The following is a 21447-nucleotide window of genomic DNA, read 5'->3' as shown; positions in this document are numbered from 1 at the left end:
CAGATTGGGAATTTGGGAGGAGACAAGGTTATAAAGGGTCTTGAATAACAAGCTAAGCAATCTGGCCTTTGTCCTGTGTCACTAGGCTCTGTGACTAGTTGATTAGACTAGTTCCCTAAGGCTCCCATAACAAAGATCCACAGACTGGGGGGCTTAAACAACAGGAATTTATTTCCTCACAGTTCTGGAAGCTGGAAGTCTGAGAGCAAAGTGTTGGCAGGCTGATTTCTTCTGAGGCCTCTCTGCTTGGCTTATGGATGGCCACCTTCTCCCTCACACGGTCAGCCCTCTGTGTGTGTCTCCTCTCTTCTTAGAAGGATAACAACCACGCTGGGTCAGGGCCCACCCTAATGATCTCATTATTTGACTTCATCACCTCTTCAAAGTCCCTCATCTCCAAATACAGTCACATTCTGAGGTGCTGGGGGTTAGGGGTTCAATGTATGAATTTGGGGGAACACATTTCAGCCCATAACATTGAGATTTATAATATAAAGCACACACACACTCTCTCTCTCTTTTATTTTTAATTTTTTAATGTTTGTTTATTTTTGAGAGAGAGACAGACAGAGCATGAGTGGGGGAGGGGCGGAGACAGAGAGGGAGGCACAGAATCTGAAACAGGCTCCAGGCTCTGAGCCCCCGTGGCTGAGCTGCACCCCAGCGCAGGTACAAGGAGAGGTGGCTGTCATCTGGTGCCCGCGGGAGGATGCATTCCAGAGCACCACAGGAGTTCAGGCAAGAGAGGAAGAACAGTGTAGAGGGCAGAAAGTGTGGCGGGCAATTGTGCGGGACTTGACCCTGGAAGGATGGGCAGGGCTAGGCTAGGCCAACGAGGGGAGGGTCTGCGTTAATAAAGAGGCGAAGGCAGAGCCACAGGACAGGCTCTGCAGCTGCCTATACAGTTCGCAGACCTCCATGTGTGAGGTCTGGACATAGCCACACTCATTAGCTTAGGAAGCCACTGCTTCTCAGAGCACGATATTTAAATAGAAAGGACTTTGCCCTGACATCTGCACTGATCCTGAAGACATGCCCAGAGGTGATGCCGAGAGCCCCCATCCTTAGGAAGAACATTTCCTTCCTTCAGCGATTGGGTTTTGGGTTTTGTTTTGGTTTTTGGGGTTTTGTTTTGTTTTTTGTGGGGTTTTTTTTGCATTTTTATCCTGTTGCAACACACTAGGCAAGCTCTCATTGCTTCCAGAGCCCTCCCAGGCACTCACACCAGCCCCCGGTTGGAGGATAAAGGAGGGGCACCCTTCTAAGCAAGTCACAGGGAACCTGACATCCACCGTCACGTGTGTTTCAATGGCACTGATTTTAAAGGAATTTTTAGATGGGCTCAAATAACAATCTGGAAAAGCCAGACTCCAGAGAACAATGAGAAAATGCAAAGAAGCCAAATATAAAAATCCTGGCACATGCAAAAGAAAAGAAAAAAAAAATCAATTCACTTCCCCAGATTACAACTGGAAATTCCCAGAGGAACAGGTAGATTTTTTTTTTTTTTTTGGGGGGGGAAGAGGAAAAGAGATTATATTTTATGGGAAGAGATACAATAACCATTCTCTTCCCATAAAGCAAGTGATGGAAGATTGTCTCTGCTCCATAGATGCACACTGCACATTCTCGGGATAATACCAACAGGAAATCAATAGAATCTTTTATATGTGAAAAGACATTATCTCTCACAAAAACTTGCCACTCACTGTTAATCTTGGTCCTGAGACAATAAGTAGCCTTTAAATCGAGATCTCTGTTTATTTTTAAGTTATCCTTATTATTTATTTGTTTAGAAATAATCACGTTCAAAGCTTCACCCTTCATTAGGGCCAGAGGGCCTTCAGATAACGCTTCATGACAAGTGTCTCCACCGTGGGCCAGACGCTCTCCAGAAACCTCCCTCCCGGCCGCATCCACTCCGGGTGAACGGCCATATCGTTAGCCACCAAAAGCTTTATCAGGGCATAATTTGGCAGCTGTGACGAGCTCGACGGGATTTATGGGATCTCCTGGTTTTTTGCCTCCATTGATCTGAAATGGAACCAAAGTTAATATTAGCAAAAAGCACTTTGTGCTAGGGTAATTTTCCCATGAAAGGCTTTGGCGACTGGTGGCTTTGAACATCTATCATCCAAGTGCTCTTGGCCAACTCTAGGTCATGAGTTTCATAATACCCAAAAGACTAAATATCCTTGTCTCTCCTCCCGTATGAGAATCTAACCACCATCCTGGTGAACTCTCTCATTTTTCCAAGACACTAATTTAATTGTCACAGGGTATAAACCCCATTAGTATCAGGTTCGGATTTAGCACTGGCTCTGACCTTGTATTAGCTTCCTGGGGCTGCCCTAACAAAGTGCCAAAAACTAGGTAGCTTAAAGCAACAGAAATTTCTTCTCTCACAGTCAGCAGGCCTGAGCTCTACCTGAGGACCTTGGGGGGGGGGGGGGGGCGCGGGAGGATCCTTCTCTGTAGCTTCCAGCTTCAATGGCAGACGGATGTCCTTGGTGACCCTAGGCTTGTAGCTACAGGGCTCCAGTCGCACGGCCACCCCTCCCTCTGTCTTCATGTGGTCTTTCCTGGCTGCATGTCTGTGTCCAGGTTTCCCTTTTCCATAAGGACGCCAGTCACATTGGATTAGGATCCACCCTAATGACCTCATCTCAACTTGATGACCTCTTGCCAAGTCATCTTCGTGACCTCAACTTAAAGACCCTATTGCCAAGTAAGGTCACATTGTGAAGTATTAGGGATTGGGACTTCCACGTATCTTTCTTGGAGGGCACAACTCACCCTAAAACAGCCCTCAAGGAATTCATCTCTTATTACACACAGACTAGGTAACTTGTCATACGATTGGGTTGAATTAGGGGTTCTTGACCTCTGCACAAGTAACATCGTGTCCTGTGTATTGCAGGATGTTCAGCAAAATCCCTGGCCTCTACCAACTAGAGGTACAGGTAGCCACCTCCTGCCCCTTTTGACGACCAAAAGTGTCTCCTGACCCTGCCGAAGGTCCTCTGAGGGGGCAACGTCGCCCTGACAGGACCAATGACTTCAGTGAAATGTAAACCAAGCTTATGAAGGTGCTTCATGCAGACTGAACCCTAAAGAGCTGAGGGTAGTTCTATGTCAATCAAAGAAGAGTCCCTGAAAGAGATGGGTCCTGAGGAGTCCCCTAAACATCTGCATTCCTTCATTAATGTAACACGCATTTACTGGGCACGGTGAGAAATGAAAAGGACGAAAGAGATTTTGAAACCCCTGCCTTAAACATCATACATTTTAGCGGGGAGGCTGAAAATAAACAAAATGAATAAAACATATAATATGTTTAGATATTGATGAAAGGGGATGAGCGCAAGACGAAAGCGAGCAAGGAGGACAGGAAGCGTTGGCAGGAGAGGTGCTGGAATTTTCGACAGGGTGGCCTGGGAAGGGCTCACTGAGATATGGGTACACACCTAAGAAGTTGGGGCTGGGGGCTGGGCCGCAAAGATTTGGAGCAAAGACCTTGCAGGCAGGGACATTCCTGGGATGTGTGAGGAACAGGAAGAGGCTTGTGCAACAGGACAGATAAGGCGGGGCTTCCGGGTCCTAGCAAAGACATGCTGGCGCTCCTGGTGACACGAAAAATCAGCGGACACGTGTGTGGAGGGATGACCCCTGGCCCAGCATGGTGGGTGACGGGGCCTGTGGCGAGGTTCTGAGCGCATATCTGAAGGCGCAGCTGAGCTTTAGTGGTGGGCCGGAGGTGGCCTGGAAGAGAAAAAAGGGGTCTTTGGCTCCCGCCGATGGAAAAATCGAGGTGGCATTAAGGGGGACGAGAAGTCTGCATAAGGAGCAGGTATGAAGGAAATATCAGAAGCGAGATCAGGAATTACTGGAATGAGAAGACTCGGGGGTTTTACGTGACAAAATTTACCATTTTGACCACCTTTTAACGCTACGGCTCGGGGGCACCTGATACGTGTGTTGTGCCTCCATCACCACCATCCACATCGACAATGTTTACATCCTCCCCACAGGTACGCTGACCTCCTTAAACACCCCCACTGCTCCCCAGCTCCTGGCGATCACCAGCCTTACTCTGTCTCTGTGAGTTGACTGCTCTAGGAACCTCACGTCAGTGGACTCTCACAGTGTTTGTTCTTTGGCGACCGGCTTACTTCACTCAGCATCACGGATGAACTTCAAGGTGCATCCACGTTATAGCGTGTCGGAATCCCCTTCTTGTTTAAGGCCGAACAATATTCCATCATGTGTATGGACCACGCTCGTCCGTGGACGGACACTTGGCCTTCTTCCACCTTTCCGCCATCGGGAATAACGCTGCTCTGAACACGGGCGTACAAATGTCTGTTCGAGTCCCTGCTTTCGGTTCTTTGGGATAGATACCTGGGAGTAGAATGCCTCAATGATATGATAATTCTGTCTACATTTTTTAAGAACTGCCCTATCATTTTCCACAGCAGCTGCACCATTTTACATTCCCATTAGCAGTGTGCAGGAGTCCTTGCCAACACTTGCTGCTTTCTCTTTGTTTGTTTTTTAATAGCCCTACTAAATGGGCTTCAAGTGGTATCATATTGTGATCAGAAGGTTAGTTTTGCCTGTGTTAGGTTTGAAATGCCTATTAGACATCCAAGTAAATACATCAAATTGGATATATGGATCTGGATGTGAGGGGAGAGGTTGGGGTGGCTAGACAGATTTGGGGGTCAGAATCTGTGGGTGGTACTTAAAGCCATGAACCTGGCTGGGAAAAAAAAAATTATCTGGGTCTGCACTGTCTGGAATAGTAACCACTAGCCAGATGCGGCCATTTAAATGTATATTAATTAAAATTAAGTAAAACTTAAAGTTGACTTACTCAGTTACATCAGCTGCATTTCAAGTACTCGACAGCTACATTTGACTAGTGGCTATTATATGGGACAGTACGGATGTAGAGCATTTCCATCATTGCAATTCCACTGACAGCACCAGTATGGGGACTATGTAAGATTTTTTTAAAAAGGGGGTGGGGGGGGCGCCTGGGTGGCTCAGTCGGTTAAGCGTCCCACTTCGGCTCAGGTCATGATCTCGCAGTCTGTGAGCTCGAGCCCCGCATCGGGCTCTGTGCCGACAGCTCAGAGCCTGGAGCCTCCTTCAGATTCTGTGTCTCCCTCTCTCTCTGCTCCTCCCCTGCTCTCTCTCTCTCTCTCTCTCAAAAACAAATAAACATTAAAAATAAATAAATAAAAGAAAAAAGAGGTCCAAGCACTGAGTCACAGGGCACTTCAACACTGAGATCTTTAGTGGAGTGGGGTACAGGTTGGCCTAAAGGCAGGGTTACCTGATGGCCCTCTCTTCCAGGGACAGTCCAGATTGTGCCTGTGGGTCTGAGATGATTAACAGCAGCTCCTTAAATTCTGAAACGCACTCCACTTTGACAATATGGTCACCCTACCTACCCCCCACTCCACGCTTACTTACTCTGCAGTAAGAATTACCAGGTGGCGTCTCCTGTAAAGCAGGGGTGCGGAGCTTCAGCGATCCACACAGTCCATACCTGGGCTCCTCCACCAGTTACCGGGAGCCAGTTAGAGGGCTGGGGATGGTCTGCTTCTCCCCGTGACTAACTCTCGGAGGAAAAGTCTGTGCCCATCGGAGGCCACGCCTCTGGTACTGACAGGAAGCAGGTGTCAACTCACAGCCCCTGTCCTCAGGGTCATGAGGGCAAGCACAGAGCTTTGGGTCCACTTTCCCCTTCTGTTTGCTGGTTCTGATACGCTAAACCAAAGATGAGTTTAGATTGGCAAAGTTTGGGCTGTGAGATCTCCTGCTAGAATTTCCATCTCACCTGCAGCCTACCCTGTGGGGACCATCTGGTTATTTACAGCAAACCTCACCTTACTCGGTACCATTTACATGCACAAGCAAAACTAAGGGAGAGCCTGAAGAGTCAGGAATGCGAGGATCCGAGGCGCTCCCACGTCAGTCACTCCATGTTTCGTTAGCCAGGTGGGCTGGAAGAGGAGAGAAAACCAGGAAGTCATGGGCACACATTCCAAAATCCCCCGTGACATCTTCAGAAGGAATGAAACCTCACGGCTGGCAAAAACAATAGCCCCTGTTCAGTTCTGAAGTTTAGATGCGCGTTGGCACCGTTCTAGCTCAACCTTTCGTTTCCATGGAAACCATTCATGATGCCACACACACAGAAATGGGGATTCTGACCAGAGCGAGACGGGAGTAGCAGCCCTGAAAACTAGCTTTCCAGTAAGCCGGTGGCAGAGGGAAGGCCAGGAAAAGCCGTGGAGCCGTACTAGAGGGAGAGCAGCGCTCTCGGGGGCCCCAGGATGAGCACTGGTAGCCCGAGTAGAGCCCACTGACCCCAGAGTTGGTTCTGATGACCCGGCCGGCTAAATGTCCCAGCCCGAATCTGCTTTACTTTTTTCCTCTTCTTTTCTAATGCAAAAAGCGTGTTCTACAGTGGGTGGGAAAGGGCTCTTTGCTGTAACTCAAGCATAGGAAGGTGTGGGATGGAGGGAGCAGAAATCACCCATGGTATCAGTTTCCTGTGGCTACGGTCACAAAGTACCACAAACTGGGGGGGGGGGGGGGGGGGGGGAGGTTCGAGACTTGAAATTTATTCTCTCACAGTTCTGGAGGCCGAAGTCTGAAATCCGGATATGAGTAGAGCCATGCTCCCTCTGAAGACTCTAGGGGAGAACGCTTCCTACCTCTTGCAGCCTCTGGGGGCTCCTGGCGTCCCTTGGCTTGCAGACACGTGGTTCCAGCCTCTGCCTCCGTCTTCACGTGGAGGCACGTGTCCGTGTCTCAAATCTCCCTCTACGTTTTCTCGTAAGAACACCTGCCTTTGGATTTAGGGCTCACCCCAAATCCAGGATGATCTCATTTCGAGATCCTTAATGACATCTGCAAAGACCCTTTTTCCGAGTAAGGTCACATTCACAGGAATGAAGACGTGGACGTACCTTTCTGGGGGCCTCTGTGCCACCCAGCAACACCCACTGTGCCCGGGGAGGTGCAAAGATTCACATTCTCGGCCCCGAATTGGCGATCCTGCGGGTCTTGAGGCTTTGGCCAATTTCAGAGGAATGCCATGACCAGTTCCTATCATTCTGAGACCCGGGCCCGGCGGGGAAGCTGCGTCGTTGCCATGGTGATCCCACACCTTGAAACTTTTGTCCTTTTGCATTGTTCGCAAGGAACTAATTACTGAAGCTTCGCTGGAAGCACAGGAATGTGAGAGGTGGAGTGTTTCTGCAGGAAAGTCATTGCTCAGAGTGGGGACCTTCCTCTCCCCTCATCAGACAAGCAGAATCTGTGACATTCTTTGGATTTTTCCCAGACGACCGTTGTACTAGGCTCAGTCACAACGTTGAACATAATCAGGCACATCGTAATCGGACGCATCTGGGAGTGAGGAGAACAGCCCAGTGGGAAGGGGAAATAAATGCTCCTCCTCACCCTCACCACGTCCCACCCCGCCAGTGCAAAAGAGATTCTGAAAACGTTCGACCCCCCAGAAATGCAGGTGGTCACCGGGACGGGAAGGGGAAAGCCTCTGCATGAACACGATTCATACGGCTCTGCCAGGCACGGAGCAGAAGGGCCAGGCAGCGGGTGAAAGCCCGCTTCTCCGGGGAACTGCACCAACTTGGAGAAGTTGTTGTTTACCCTTCCTGCGGTTTTCGCGCAGGCGAGCTTGTAAAAATGAAGATTCGGGGGGATTCGTCAGAGTTTCAGCCCGGATAGAATTTTGGCAAAAGGTCCTGTGGGTAATTTCCTTTCTCATGAACTCTTTCAATGCATCCGTCCCCTTCTGGATTCAGCGTCCTGCCCGGGGGGAGCGTGCTGGGGCTTGAACACATGGCCCCAGTGAGCCCTGGAGAGCCTACCAGATAGGAGGATGCGGAGGAAAACCCCCTCCTTCTTAATGGTGTTTCACAGCAGAGGCAATTCTCGCTCCTATAACACCACACTCCAGACCAAGATCAGCATACTAGTGAGGAGTCAGGAGTAGGAAAGCAAAGTCGAGGTGGTCTGGCAACTTTCCGTTATCTTTACGGAAGGAGGTTATGCATTTTTGAGAGCACGGGACGACTAAATACATTGTCCACAAAAATAGAAAAACAGCCCCGCCTCTGGACAAGCGAGGGCTGCAGCTGCCATTTTCCTGAAACGTCTCCCCCTCCGTTCCAAACCTTCAAGAACAATTTTCTTTGCCCACTTGTGCCGATCGGGACCACAGGTCTGCCCTCTGCTGGTTAAGGGACATTCGAGCAGCGTTCCGACTGGGAAGGGGATGATGTTGGGTCCCTTAGCCACCTGCCTGGCCAGGGGATGCAAGGTGTCCTCACTCGCAGACACTTCATGTGGGAGTCAGAGCTGTTAAGTGGGCAAGAGAACATTCCCCGCCCTCGCGGGTCCCTGATAACATCTTCACGCACCACGTGTCCGAGGGAAGGAGAAGACAAAACTGACGTCACCACACGTACGGCTCAAGGTCCTCTGAAACATCATTATACAAATCAGTCTAAAAGCGAAATAACGATTGAACGTAAAGGCAGTCCTAAAAGGAGACAGACCTGCGTCTGAGTCCGTTTTGAGGTTTACGAGCTCTGAGGGCTGGGACGAGAACCCGCCTGAGCCCAGCTGCCTCCTCTGTCAAGTGAAGCTATCAGTAATTACATTGGAAAATTAAATGAGAGGAATCCGTTAGCACAGCGTCTGGCACATGGCAAATATTCTATACATGGTAGTTTAAATGTTTTCCTTTTTCAATCCATTTAATTCTAGAAGCTGGAAAATCTTTCTCCTGCGCGCGGAAAGTAGAAGCCGATGTCAGAGAAGAGGGGTTCGTGACCTTGTGGTTCATGACCAGTGTCCTCACCTCTAACCCAGAGTTCTTGACTAGGGTGATTTTGTCCCCTAAGGGACTTCTGGCAATATCTGGAGACATTTTTGGTGGTTGCGGCTGGGGAGGGGTACTACCGGCATCGAGGGGGTAGAGGTCAGGGTAGTGCTAAGCTTCTTACAGCGCACAGGACAGCCCCATAATTACCCAGCACCAAATGCTGATAGCACTGAGGTTGGACACCCTGCTCTGACCTTTCTAGAAGCGTCTTGAGTTTTATTTTTTTTAATTTTTTTAATGTTTGTTTGTTTTTTTTTCTGAGGGGGGGCACGTGAGCAGGAGAGGGGCAGAGAGAGAGGGAGACAGAATCCGAAGCAGGCTCCAGGCTCTGGTCAGCACAGAGCCCGACGCGGCCTCGAACTCACAAACCGTGAGATCATGACCTGAGCCAAAGTCAGACACTCAACCGACTGAGCCACCCGGGCGCCCCTGAGTTCTAGAACTTTCCATCTCTGGCAGGCAACATTTCTGCTAACTGCTTGGCTTTCCTGACAACAGTGGAATCAAGAATCAAGGATAAAATCTTCTGGATTTAAAAGCCATCCAAAGTCAAGAGATCAAGACTCCCAATATATTTTAAAAATTTTTTTAATTGTAATAAAATACACATAACATAAAATTTACCACCTAAACCATTTTTTGTCATTTATTTGTTTATTTTGAGAGAGAGCGAGAGCAGGGGAGGGGAAGAGAGAGAGAAGGAGAGAGAGAATCTCAAGCAGGCTCTGTGACGGTGCAGAGCCCTAGGCGGGGCTCGAACTCATGAACCATGAGATCGTGACCTGAGCTGAAATCAAGAGTCAGATGCTCAACTGACCAAACCACCCAGGTGCCCCCACCTAACGCATTTTTAAGTGTACCGATCAATAGAGTAAGTACATTTACGTTGTTGTGTGACCAATCTCCAGAGCGCTTTCCATCTTGCAAAACTGAAACTCTATAACTCTACACCCATTAAACAACTCTTCATCTCCCCTCCCTACAAGGACTCCTGCTATCTCTGTAAGATAAAATACTCGTGTGTGTGTGTGTTTTTTTAATGACCTACAGCAGCCATCCAGGCACTGTAAGAGGATCTAGCCTAAGCAGACACAAATCCCAAGAATGCCAGAGACAACTTGGAAAGTGCCTTCTTCCTTGGTATCATTGAGCTGCTGATCTATCTACTTCTGGAACCCCCTGGCTTCTTGCTAGATAATAACTTCTGTTTCAGGGAGAAAACATGAAAAAACAAATTAAAATAACCAGCCAACCAACAAAATACCCATAGGTTTTTCTTCAAAGTTGGCATTTAATTTAAAAGAAGACATCTCTTTGGGGCACCTGGGTGGTTCAGTCAGTTGAGTGTCCAACTCTTGATTTCGGCTCAGGTCATGATCCCAGGGTCTTGAGTTTGAGCCCCACGTTGGGCTCTGTGCTGAGCATGGAACCTGCTTGAGGTTCTCTCTTTCTCTCTCCCTCTGCCCCTCTCCCCCACTTGGGCTCTCTCTCTCAAAAAAGCAAATAAGTTTAAAAAGAAGACATTTCTTCAAACCCGGCGTGACTCTATGGTCAAAGCGGGTCCCCTCTGTGACAAAGCCACCTCCACCTGTCTCTCCTTGGGATTCCCAAGAAACGACGGGTAAGGGAGCTGAGCAGCTTATCACACTACAGAACCACGTATTTCCTGAGATCAGGGATGTTTGTGAAGAAGGCTGACCGACCCCAATGCAGAAAGGCTTAGAGTTTCCCTTGGCGCTCTGCTAGGCTCCTGGGGTCCCTGGCACCTCAGCCTGAGCTCTGTCGCCCTGCCTATCAGTGGATGAAAACATCTCTCTGCTTCCCCACTTCCATCATCTTTTGCTTCGAGCTCTCTTTCCTCTTGGTTTCAGTGCACGTTAAATACACGCATGTATGTTAAGCTCTTATTACACGCAGACACACAACGCTGTTGGAAATAAAATACAAACTATTTCAAGCACTTGCCTCCAGAGCTTACAGTCTAACAGAGGAAATAAACGTGTAAATGATGGAAACTTGTCAGTGGAATATAAGTGGTACAAATGGACATTACGTTGTACAAAAGGACTGAGATGAAACCTGATGAGACACAGATAGGAGGTTGTCTTTGCTCCCTCCAGAAATCCCAATGAAAGGATAACAAAGGAACTAAGTATAAATACACACGGACACAATGCACGTAAGAGACAACATTGGACAAAAGATGCGACAAAAATTTGGAAGACGGAAAATGGAGGGGCCCTTTGTAACAAACTTGGGTTACAGCTTTCTCCACTTGGCTAAACGCTTGTGAGGTCAGGGAAGAGAACTGAAAAGTGGGCTGGTTTGTGCTACAGGATCCAGGAGTGATTCAGGAATTGGAGGCTGGACAGGCGTGTTGCTAGTCTATGTGCAGATAGTTTAGAACCCCAACTCTTTCCCCAATCTAGCCAGTCAGGCAACGACAGCCCCACCTGCACCCTGTAGGGGGTTTATTATCTGCTGAGGCTCGACAGGAAAGGCCCTGGAGTCTAGATAACAAAGCAAAGCTAGATAGCAGATATTGTAATGAAATGCTATTCCCGTCCCCTTTCCTACAGAGCTTTTACCTACCCCAGGCAGAGGGAAAAGTAGGACTCCTCCCTGGGAAAACCAATACACCCAAGAGAAAAGACCTACAGATCTGACATGTGGGGGACCTTACCTGACAACTCTCAAAGAGCCCCCCTGAAGAGTAGTCTTGAACATGTACACGGGGCTCCCATGAATAGACAGCCAAGGATCACCAGAGTTTTGAGAAAAGTCCCTTCCACCCACCCACACATACCCACAAAGGCCAAAACAAACAGGGGGGAAAATAACTAGGAGGAAAAACAAAAAGTGAAAAGGTAGAATAAAACTTAAATACGTTCTCAGAAATACAAGAGAACAAGTTGCATATACAAACCTACTTTAAAAATAAAATAATCAAAGAACAAGAAAGAGCTCTGGAAAATTAAAAAAAAAATTTTAATGTTTACTTATTTTTGAGAGCAAGAGAGAGAGACACACACAGAGTGTGAGCGGGGGAGGGGCAGAGAGAGAAGGAGACACAGAATCTGAAATAGGTTCCAGGCTCTGAGCTGTCAGCACAGAGCTTGACACAGGGCTCAAACACATGAACCACGAGATCATGACCTGAGCCAAAGTCAGACGCTTAACTGACTGAGCCACCCAGGTGCCCCTGGAAATTTTTAAAAAATATATTATGACAAGTATTTTTCAAAAATCAATAGAAGAACTGATAGATATAGTTGCATCTCCAACAAAGACTAAAAGAACAAAAGGATGGAAATAAAAGCACGTGGGAATCAGTCCAGGAGGTCTGGCATCACAATAAACATAGCTCCAATAAGAATAAACTAAAAAAACCAATTAAGTGGAATTAAGTTATCAGTCTAAGATATTTCTCCAGATATATCAGATATATCCAGATATATCAGTCTAAGATATTTCTGACTGAGTGACTCAGTCAGTTAAGTGTCCAACTCTTGATTTCAGTTCAGGTCATGATCTCACTGGTTGTGAGTTCGAGCCCCATGTTGGGCTCTGTGCTGAGTGTGGAGCCTGCTTTAGATTCTCTCTCTCCCTCTGCCCCTCCCCCCTCTCAAAACAAACAGACAAACAAACAAACGAATATATTTCTCCAATGGACAGAAATGAGCCCACTGAATGCATAGCACAATCCATTTTAGAAGATCTATACAAGGTACATCATCATGTAATTTCAGAAAACCAGGAATAAAAACAATGTTTCCAAATAAAGAAGAAAAAAAAACAGTTACAAAGCCATAGGAACTAGAACAGGGTCCATCTTATTGCCAGCAACATTGGGAAACTGAGGTTGTAAACCAATGCCTTCAAAATTATGAGGAAAAATCTTTAGAACCTAGACTTTTGTACCCAGTCAAACTATCCACCTAGCAAACTCACTATCAAATATAAAGGTAGGATAAGGGTATCCAAGTTCTCAAAAACCTGGAAAGATTTACTCCATTAAAAACAAGGAGGGGTGCCCGGGTGGCTCAGTCGGTTAAACGTCCGACCTCAGCTCAGGTCATGATCTCATCGTTCATGGGTTTGAGCCCTGCATCAGGCTTGTGCAGACAGCACAGAACCTGGAGCCTGCTTTGGATTCTGTGTGTGTGCCTCTCTGTACCTTCCCCTGCTCATGCTCTGTCTCTCTCTTTCAAAAATAAACATTAAAAAAAGGGGGGGAATGAAACAAACAAATAGGAAATAGGGCATTCAGGAACAGGGGTGCCAACAGTGAAGACAGGGAATGGGTCATCCTACAGTGACAGTCTAGGGAAGATGCAAGATGACAGCTGTGGGACAGGCTGTATGTTCCATATATAAAATTCTAGCAAATGCAGACTAATCTACAATGATAAGTAGCGGATTGGCAGTTCATCATCTTATTTACTGTAATGGATTCACAGGCACATACATGTGTCAAACTCATAAAATTTTTCACTTTAAACATGCGCGTTTTATTGCACGTCAACTATACTCCAATAAAGTAGCAAAACAATTTTTTTAGGAAAATGAGAGAAGTATAGAGAAGTAGAAGACTGGTCATGGAGAACTATCCACAAAGAAGCCATAGAGACAAAAAGAAGGAAGATACAAAAGAGAATAAAAAGCATACAGAATACACTGAGAGGGTCTAACACGCTTAATTGAGATCCCCAAAGAAGCAAGAGAATCATGTCACGGCAGTAATCCCAGACATCTAAAGGAAGTGAAACCGTATTGGGAACAACGTTCTGGAAAACAAAAGAACTGTCAAACTAGATTCCTCTACCCTGAGCGGGAAAAAAAAATCCCTTAATATTAATAAAGACAGATAAAGATCTTTTCAGATAAACAAAGGTTGAGAGCATTGTTCAACAGCAGACCCCATACTCAAAAAAATTCCACACGGTGTTTGTTTAAGCTGTAGGTCAATGACCCTTCATGGAAGCTCAGAGATGCAAGAAAGGTTCAGAACCAAGTTCAAGAATGGTTCAGAGATTTAAAAAAAAAAATTTTCTGGCTAGAACCAAAGCTCCATGAAGAAAGTCAGGAGCTATAAGGCTGAAAGATGGGTGAACCTAGATCACACGGGTCCTGAATACCAGCAGGAGGAAGTAAGGACGATGGATGCAGAGCAACATGGAGGTCGAGAGAGAGAGAGAGAGACAAAGCGGAGCAGTGGAGGATGGAGAGCTTATGATGAAAAAGAAGGCAAGGCCGTTAATGCTGCCTGGGGTCCAGGCCAATGGCGAGGAAACAGGTGCCATTGGCTCTGGGGCTCAAGAAGTCACTGGAAACTTTGAGGAGGGAATTCTAGTGAAGGATGGGAATGAGGGTCTGATGGCAAGAAGGGAAAGAGTGAGCGGAAAGGAAGCAGAAGCAGCAGGTACCTCCTCTACGTGGAGGTCTAAGAAAGACTTAGGTCTACTTCTCCGAAGTAGAACTTTTTGTTACTCCCTCCAAACCCTGCCGCTTCCCTAGCTTCCTCGGGAGCACAGATGGCCTCACCCCCTGGCACCGCGAACCAAAATGGAGGAGTAACTACCCACCGATCCCGCTCTTCCACCCCCACCCCCTCCAGACCCAACCTATCGTCACTTCCTGTTGACCCCAGGGCAACCAGTGGTCCATGCTTGCCAGCCCCGTGCAGCCCCCGTCTGTCTTAGTGCAAGCCCACCTCCCTCTCTTTCCAGAACCCTGTGATAGCCTCTAACAAGGGAGGAGGGGAGGGGCTGCTTCCATTCTTGCTCCCTCTAGCCTCATCCCCCTGGAATAATCCTTCGGAGGGGGGGATGGAAATAGGACCATGTCACCTCCCTGCTTAAAATCCTTCCATGCTCCCCATCGTGGTTGGAATAAAATTTGAATTCTTGAACACTGCCCTCCATGAGCCCTAACTGAGCTTCTCTAACACCTTTTCCTACCGCTTCCTCTCCACCCCCACCCCCACCCCCGCCCCCACCTGATACGCTTCATGCTCACTGAACGATCAGTCTTATGCTTCACCCTCCCTGTTCCTGGAGCACACCAAACTTCTTCCTGTCTCTGAGCCTTTGCACCAGAACGTTCTTCCCCGAGGTCTTGCAAGCTGGATCCTTCCCGTCATTCAGTTCAAAATTACCTCCTCAGATAGATCATTCATGACCAACCAACTTAACGTGAACTCCCCCCACCTGCGATGTCCCACCGTTACATCAGTGTGTTTTATTTTCCATACAGCACTCAGCATCTGAAATTATCTTGTTTATTAAGTAACTGGTTTATTGTCTCCACTTCCCCGCCCGGTCCCCTTGGAGGGTTAATTCCACTAAAACAGAAAACATGTCCTTCTCGTGAATTGCTGAACCGCCAGTGCCCTTTCCTGGATGTTGCCTTCCAACTTAAAGATAAGCTGAGGAGACACTGTGGGGGAATTCACAGAGGCTTAATAAGAGGTGAATGCAATAGGTTTACCAAGTAACACTGGGGGCTCGTTGAAGTCAGATGGCATCAACTGTGTGTTTTCCAAGACTTTCCCCAGCTACTCCCGACAGCCCGGGAGAAGCGCAAAAAGGGGGAGAGAACCAACCGGAGAATGGATGCGGTGGACAGAGCCAAAGGTCAAAGGATTTTTGATATCGCTGGATGACCAAGAAAGCAGCTCGGAAAGGACCCCAGCTGAGTGCTGACGGATTAGGATGGATTAACACACAGGGACCAGGGACCTAAAGTTGCAAACGGCAGGGAAACCGGTACCCTTGGCACAATGGATGGACCACCTTGCAGGTGAAATGCTGAGTTCCAAAGGCAGGAGCTCTGGATCGGAGACTGGGGAGATGCACACTTCGTGGGGATGGTGAGGTCTAAACCTGGTGAGGCGTGACCCCACCTCCCCACCCCCTGTCCGTCCCTGCACTGCTGCCAGACCCTCCCCCCCGCCCCCAGGCTGCCTCTGGGGTGTGGGACTGTCTCAGTTCTTGCAGGAGTGGCCCTTCCTCTGGCTGACTCAACCCTTCTGCAATTGTCATCTTGGCTAAAGATGTAAATGACACGTCCCTGAAATGCTAAGGGGGGAGATACCATCAAGAAAATTTAATCCTTGAGTGCCTGCAGACTTTCCCTTCTTTTCTTTAGCTAAGGAATATTTTCCCCCTAACTCCTCTTAACAGGGTTATCAGAGTTCAGGAGGAAAAGAGAGAACAGGCTATGAATGGCAAACAGGCACTGAGTCCCAATCTGGACTCAGTGACAAGAGAATAATAAAAAAGATTAGAGGTAATTTTTCCTCCTGAATTATAGAGAAAGGGTGTGGATCCAGACCAGCTGTGCAGGGTTGGGTCAGGCTGCTAACCTCATCTCTCAGGAGTCCTACTCAGGAAAAGGGGGAAGGAGTGAAGGGGTTCCAGTTGGGGGATGCCGCGAGTAGGAAGTAAAATTACAGGGCTCCCAGTCCAAACGAATTTCAGACACACAATGGATTTTTTTAGTATATGCATACGCCCCATGCAATATTAGTATACTTATCCTAACAATTATTCACTGCATATCTGAAATTCAAATCTAACTGAGTCCTGTATTTAGTGCTAGAAAGGAGGGCCCCAGCACTAGATAGAGCCATTAAACAGAGGAAGCTTCCCGATAGGCAGTCCTGGGAAGGCCACATGTTCCGGGTCATTCTGAATACGAATGGTGGTAAAGGTTAGGGGCGCCTGGGTGGCTCAGTCGGTTAAGCATCCGACTTCGGCTCAGGTCATGATCTCACGGTCTGTGAGTTCGAGCCCTGCGTTGGGCTCTGTGCTGACAGCTCAGAGCCTGGAGCCTGCTTCAGATTCTGTGTCTCCCTCTCTGTCTCTCTGCCCCTCCCCTGCTCATGCTCTGTCTCTGCCTCAAAAATAAATAAAAAACATTTAAAAAAATTAAAAATAAAAAACAAATGGTGGTGAAGGTCAAGGTTTTTATCTTTTCTATTTAAAGCTAAGAGAATTTGGGGCGCCTGGGTGGCTCAGTCAGTTAAGCATCCGACTTCGGCTTAGGTCATGATCTCGCAGTTTGTGAGTTCGAGCCCCGCGTCGGGCTCTGTGCTGACAGCTCAGAGCCTGGAGCCTGCCTCAGATTCTGTGTCTCCCTGTCTCTGCCCCTTCCCCACTCATTCTCTGTCTCTCTCTGTCTCTCAAAAATGAATAAATGTTAAAAAAAAATGTTTTTTTTAATATAGCTAAGAGAATTCAAAAATGATTAGATATACATATATAATACATACACATGTGTATATAAATATATTACATAAGTATAACAGGCTGGGCTTTGCAGCTAAATTACAAACTGGTTTGTGGCTTTACCCAATAAAGAGAAAACAAAAATGCAAGGCAGTGGGGCACCTGGGTGGCTCAGGCAAGTGCCTGACTCTTTAAAAAAAACCCGATGGGGCACCTGGGTGGCTCGGTCGGTTAAGTGTCCGACTTCAGCTCAGGTCATGCTCTCGCCGTCCGTGAGTTCGAGCCCCGCATTGGATCTGTGCTGACAGCTTCAGAGCCTGGAGCCTGCTTTGGATTCTGTGTCTCCTCCTCTCTCTGCCTCTCCCCTGCTCGTGCTCTGTCTCTCTCTGTCTCTCAGTAATAAATAAATGTTAAAAAAAATTTAAAAACAAAAACAAAAACACATGAGGTCGTGACCTGAGCCAAAACCAAGAGTCAGACACTTCACGGACTCAGCCACCCAGGTGCACCTCAAATGCCTCACTCTAGATTTCAGCTCAGGCCATCATCTCACAGTTCGAGTTTGAGCCTTGCATCAGCACTCTCAGCATGGAGCCTACTCGGGATTCTCTCTCTCTCTGCTCCTCCCCCACTTGCTCTCTCTGTCTCTGTCTCATATATAAATAAATAAAGTTAAAAAAATGCAAGGCAATGAGTTAATGTGGCTGAGTTTCGTCCGTTGCTCTGGCACGAGGAACGGTTGAATGGGTGTGGTAACTTATCAATTTGTACTGTTCCTGGTTTCCATTATTTTGCCCATCAGAGATTAGGGTTTTTGGAGGGAGAAACAAAACAGCCAAGCTCTGAAATAAATTTACTCTCAGGCCTGTGGTGTATCTAAGTTATTTTCCATTTGTCACAACCACTTTCCAAGTAACCATACTACAAAGCATCATGGGCCCGAGAGAGGACAAACACAGCGCATCCCTGAGTCACTATTTATTTTGTTCGGGTGATGATAAAAACCAGGTCATCCTCAATCATAGAAACGCAGACCTGAACGTTCTGAAACATATGTTAGGTTCTGTTTATATAATTCCTAGAGGCGGTGTTTTCCAAAGCATAAGAAGGATAGCAAGGAATTTCTCTACCCAACTGAGCATTATGGCCCAATTAACGTCTACAAACCTAAGGAAAAAAGGAATGTCTCAACATTGTAGTTTTTTTTCCCCCCAGCCTCTCTGTAAGAAATTCTTAAAGACCAGCAAATGTCAGCAAGCAGCTTAGCCCTAATCACTGTTCTGCAAAGGAGAAAAAAGAAAGACCGTAAAAAATTGCTGTGATAGCTTGCGGAATGTGAGGGTCTGCGGAAGCTATTGCGGAGAAGCCTCACACAGCTAGAGAAACAGCTCTTCCTTTGCAGCCCCGGGCAGAGGTCGGCTCCAGACTGACTCAATAAACCTGCCTCAGCACACCTATGTGTCTCATGCCAAAAGACCCCGAGAGGGGTGGGCAACTTGGAAGGGACCACACACAGGCCCAGATGGTGAACATCTGGCCAAAAATTAGAAAGAGAAAGAAATCAACTTCTCAAATCCACAGACAGGTGTTTGGGGCTTCCCAGGGGACCTGCTTAGGAAGGGCAACAGGGATGGTTCTAAACTGATCCTTAGTTAAGGAACGACACACATTCCTGAGAAATAATGAGGAATGGATACAGGTCAGCATGAACCAAACAGGTGGCAAGAGTATGGGAGCTCTGCTGTCCACCTTCTCTTGATAATTGCATCCTTTCGAAGACATTTAAATTATTTAGATGATTGTAACCGAGACGTCTTTAATAATGCACCAAACAGCAGGCACCAGGTTGAAATCAATTAGACTCCACCGCTAAATTATAAGGTAGAAATTTACAAGAGGACGGCTCTGGGATAGGGACTGAAGGTATATATGCCTGCCAGAGACAATTATGTTAGGAACCAAATGGGTATTGCCTCGTCAGTTAAGAAGCAGAAAAAATGGTCAGGTGCTCCTAAATATAGGGCAATAATAAAAAACGATAATGAGGAGGCTGGTCCTCTGGGCAGGGTTCTGGACGGCCGCGAGAAAAGACAAAGAACAACGGAGGCAGGAATCAATCCCGTTCTGGGGGTTTCCTGTGCAAAGACGAGCCAGCAAGTGGGGCCTCGAGGAGTCTCGGGCCGGGGTGGCCTCACGGGGGTGGCCTAGGTGGGGCTGTTTGGGACAGGATGCTCGCCGCACCGGTAGCCGGCGGGAGGAGGGGGTGGTGAGACAAGGGAGAGGTCGTGGGGCACACAAGGAGTCCCCAGGTGTGACCGCAACGTCCCGGTCCGGTCCCCGCTGAGCCGGGCTGGCTTCAGGATCGCGAGCAGCACGTGGCTGGCCCCCGGCGCCGCGTCCCGCCCTCAGCCGCGCGGGGGCGCAGGGCGCAGGCGCGCTGCCGCAATGCGCGGGCGGCGGCGACGCCACTCCGGTCCGCCAGGGGCCGCTGTGGCGCAGGCGGGCTGGCCCGCGCTGTTGGGGCCGCGGCTCGCCGGTCCCTCTTGGGCACGGCCTTGCCGGTTTGGCGGGGTGAAAGGTTGCGAAGATGGCGACGGCCTTGAGCGAGGAGGAGCTGGACAATGAAGACTATTACTCGTTGCTGAACGTGCGCAGGGAGGTGAGGCCTGCGGCGGGACGCCGTCTGGGCGGAGGCCGCGCCCGGTGGCTCGGGAGGGCCGGGCTGGCGGCCACCGCTCCGTCCCCGCCACGGGCGGCCGGGACCCGGCGGGGGAGGCCGCGTGACCCCGTCCGACATGCGCGACCGGCCGCCGACCGGGCGGTCCCCACTGCCCCGACCCTTGCACTGGGGGTGTCCCGCCGGCCTCTGCCCCTGCTCTCGGCGGCCGGGGCGCCGCGTCCTGGCAAGGCCAGAGGCCCCGGTACCCGCAGGAGGAAGAAGGCTCCCCGAGGTGGAGGCTCTAGGAGTGGGGTTCCCGGCCCTCCAGGACCCGGTGCCTCGTCCGGCTCACAAACTCACCTTGGCTGAGGGGCTAGGTCATCGCCCCCGGCCGGCAGAATGGGAAACTGAGTCTCAGGCACCAAGGTCAAAGCCACCAGCAAACCTTCCCACGGGGGTCTGTCCGGCTCCCGAGTATCCATGGGGACGTCCGGCTTCTGAAGTGAATTCAGGCCCCGAGGCACGTGGCTTGTGTCCTCCTGTCCCCTGAGCTGCTGTCCCGAAATTGAAGGAAGAGCCTCCCGTACCTACAGCCTCAATTCGGAGGCCTCAGTTTAGGAAGAAGCCGTAAAGCCGGGAAAAGCAGGCGGTGCCCCAAGCACGGCCTCAGCACGCGCGCCGCTTTCCACACGCCGAGTGTTTGCACCCTGTTTCCTCACCCAGTAAGAGATAGGGTCTCACGCTGTGCCTGGCACGTAGTAGGGGCCCAGGAAGTTTCATTTCTTGTTGACCAGCCCCGTTGACATCAGCGTGAAGGGCAGGAAGGCTTCCAAGGTCAGGTCATAAGGTGGATCTTTTATCTCTAAGCTGCCGGGTTCGGTCTTCCCAGCCCTGCTAGAGAACCGTTAATTCCCTCTCTCATTTTTCCCAGCGATCGTAATTAGCCAAGTTTGACAGAGTTCTAGACAAAACCAGTCAAATGTGTGTCGTGCATAAATGTTGGTGTGCATCGTGTCTGTCGGTAATAGCCAACATTTTCTGAGTACTGCTTTTGTGCAGGGCCCCGTGCCCAGTGAACACTTTATGTTACATTATCTTGTTCATTTCTCACCCCAGCCCCTAAGGGAAATGTTATGATAATCCTTGACTTGCAGCTCAGAAAACTGAGGCAGAGAGAGGTTAAGTGACTTGCCCAGAGTCACATCAGTAGAAAGTTCGAGAGCCTGAATTCATCCCTGGGAAGTCCGGGCGGAGCTTCCGTTCTGCTGTCCTGACTAGTCAGACTACAGAGCTGCTAGTTCTGGTACTGTGAGCTTGGGCACCCACATAAAAATCCCCCAAATGTGTTAGCCACCATGCATTATGAACAATGAACTGTCTGGGGGAAACTGCAAGTCATGTTATCATCTGCCATAGGCACCTGGAGGTTCTCATAAGTCATAAACAGTAAAGCTTGGGGTGAATCACTTCTTTGGCCTTGGGTTTCTTTCCCTTTGAATGAAGCTGTTTGGCTAGTTACTAAGTTTTCTCCAGTTCTTAGAAGCAAAGCAGTATATGAAACCAGCTTTTCTGAAACCAGCCTTTCTTACCACTGGTTTATAGTCGGCCTTATCAGTAATTGAGCA

General features: G+C 48.7%; 1 protein-coding gene and 1 long non-coding RNA gene across 4 annotated transcripts in view; one reads left to right on the top strand and one right to left on the bottom strand.

Annotated features, from left to right (window-relative positions):
• Positions 1–1747: 1747 nt before the first annotated feature.
• Positions 1748–21333, bottom strand: LOC109502052. 3 transcript variants are annotated; one of them, XR_002160392.3, is made up of 4 exons: positions 20183–21333; positions 5898–6014; positions 4093–4401; positions 1748–2034 (listed from the first exon to the last, which is right to left on the bottom strand). It is a non-coding gene; the product is annotated as an uncharacterized LOC109502052 (long non-coding RNA). The 3 variants fall into 3 exon arrangements; XR_006583873.1 differs by lacking the exon at positions 20183–21333 and having other exon boundaries at positions 5482–6542; XR_002160391.3 differs by lacking the exon at positions 20183–21333 and having other exon boundaries at positions 5898–6538.
• Positions 19671–21447, top strand: part of DNAJC11 (DnaJ heat shock protein family (Hsp40) member C11) — a 70651-nt gene continuing 68874 nt past the window's right edge. The window contains exon 1 of the mRNA XM_023258046.2: positions 19671–19822. Within this exon, the coding sequence (XP_023113814.1) occupies positions 19751–19822 (72 nt within the window). The 5' untranslated portion in view covers positions 19671–19750. The remainder of the gene's footprint in view (positions 19823–21447) is intronic.

This window comes from Felis catus, chromosome C1 (genome assembly GCF_018350175.1).
Source record: "Felis catus isolate Fca126 chromosome C1, F.catus_Fca126_mat1.0, whole genome shotgun sequence".
NCBI lineage: Eukaryota > Metazoa > Chordata > Mammalia > Carnivora > Felidae > Felis > Felis catus.
This window is presented reverse-complemented; position numbering and strand designations above follow the sequence as displayed.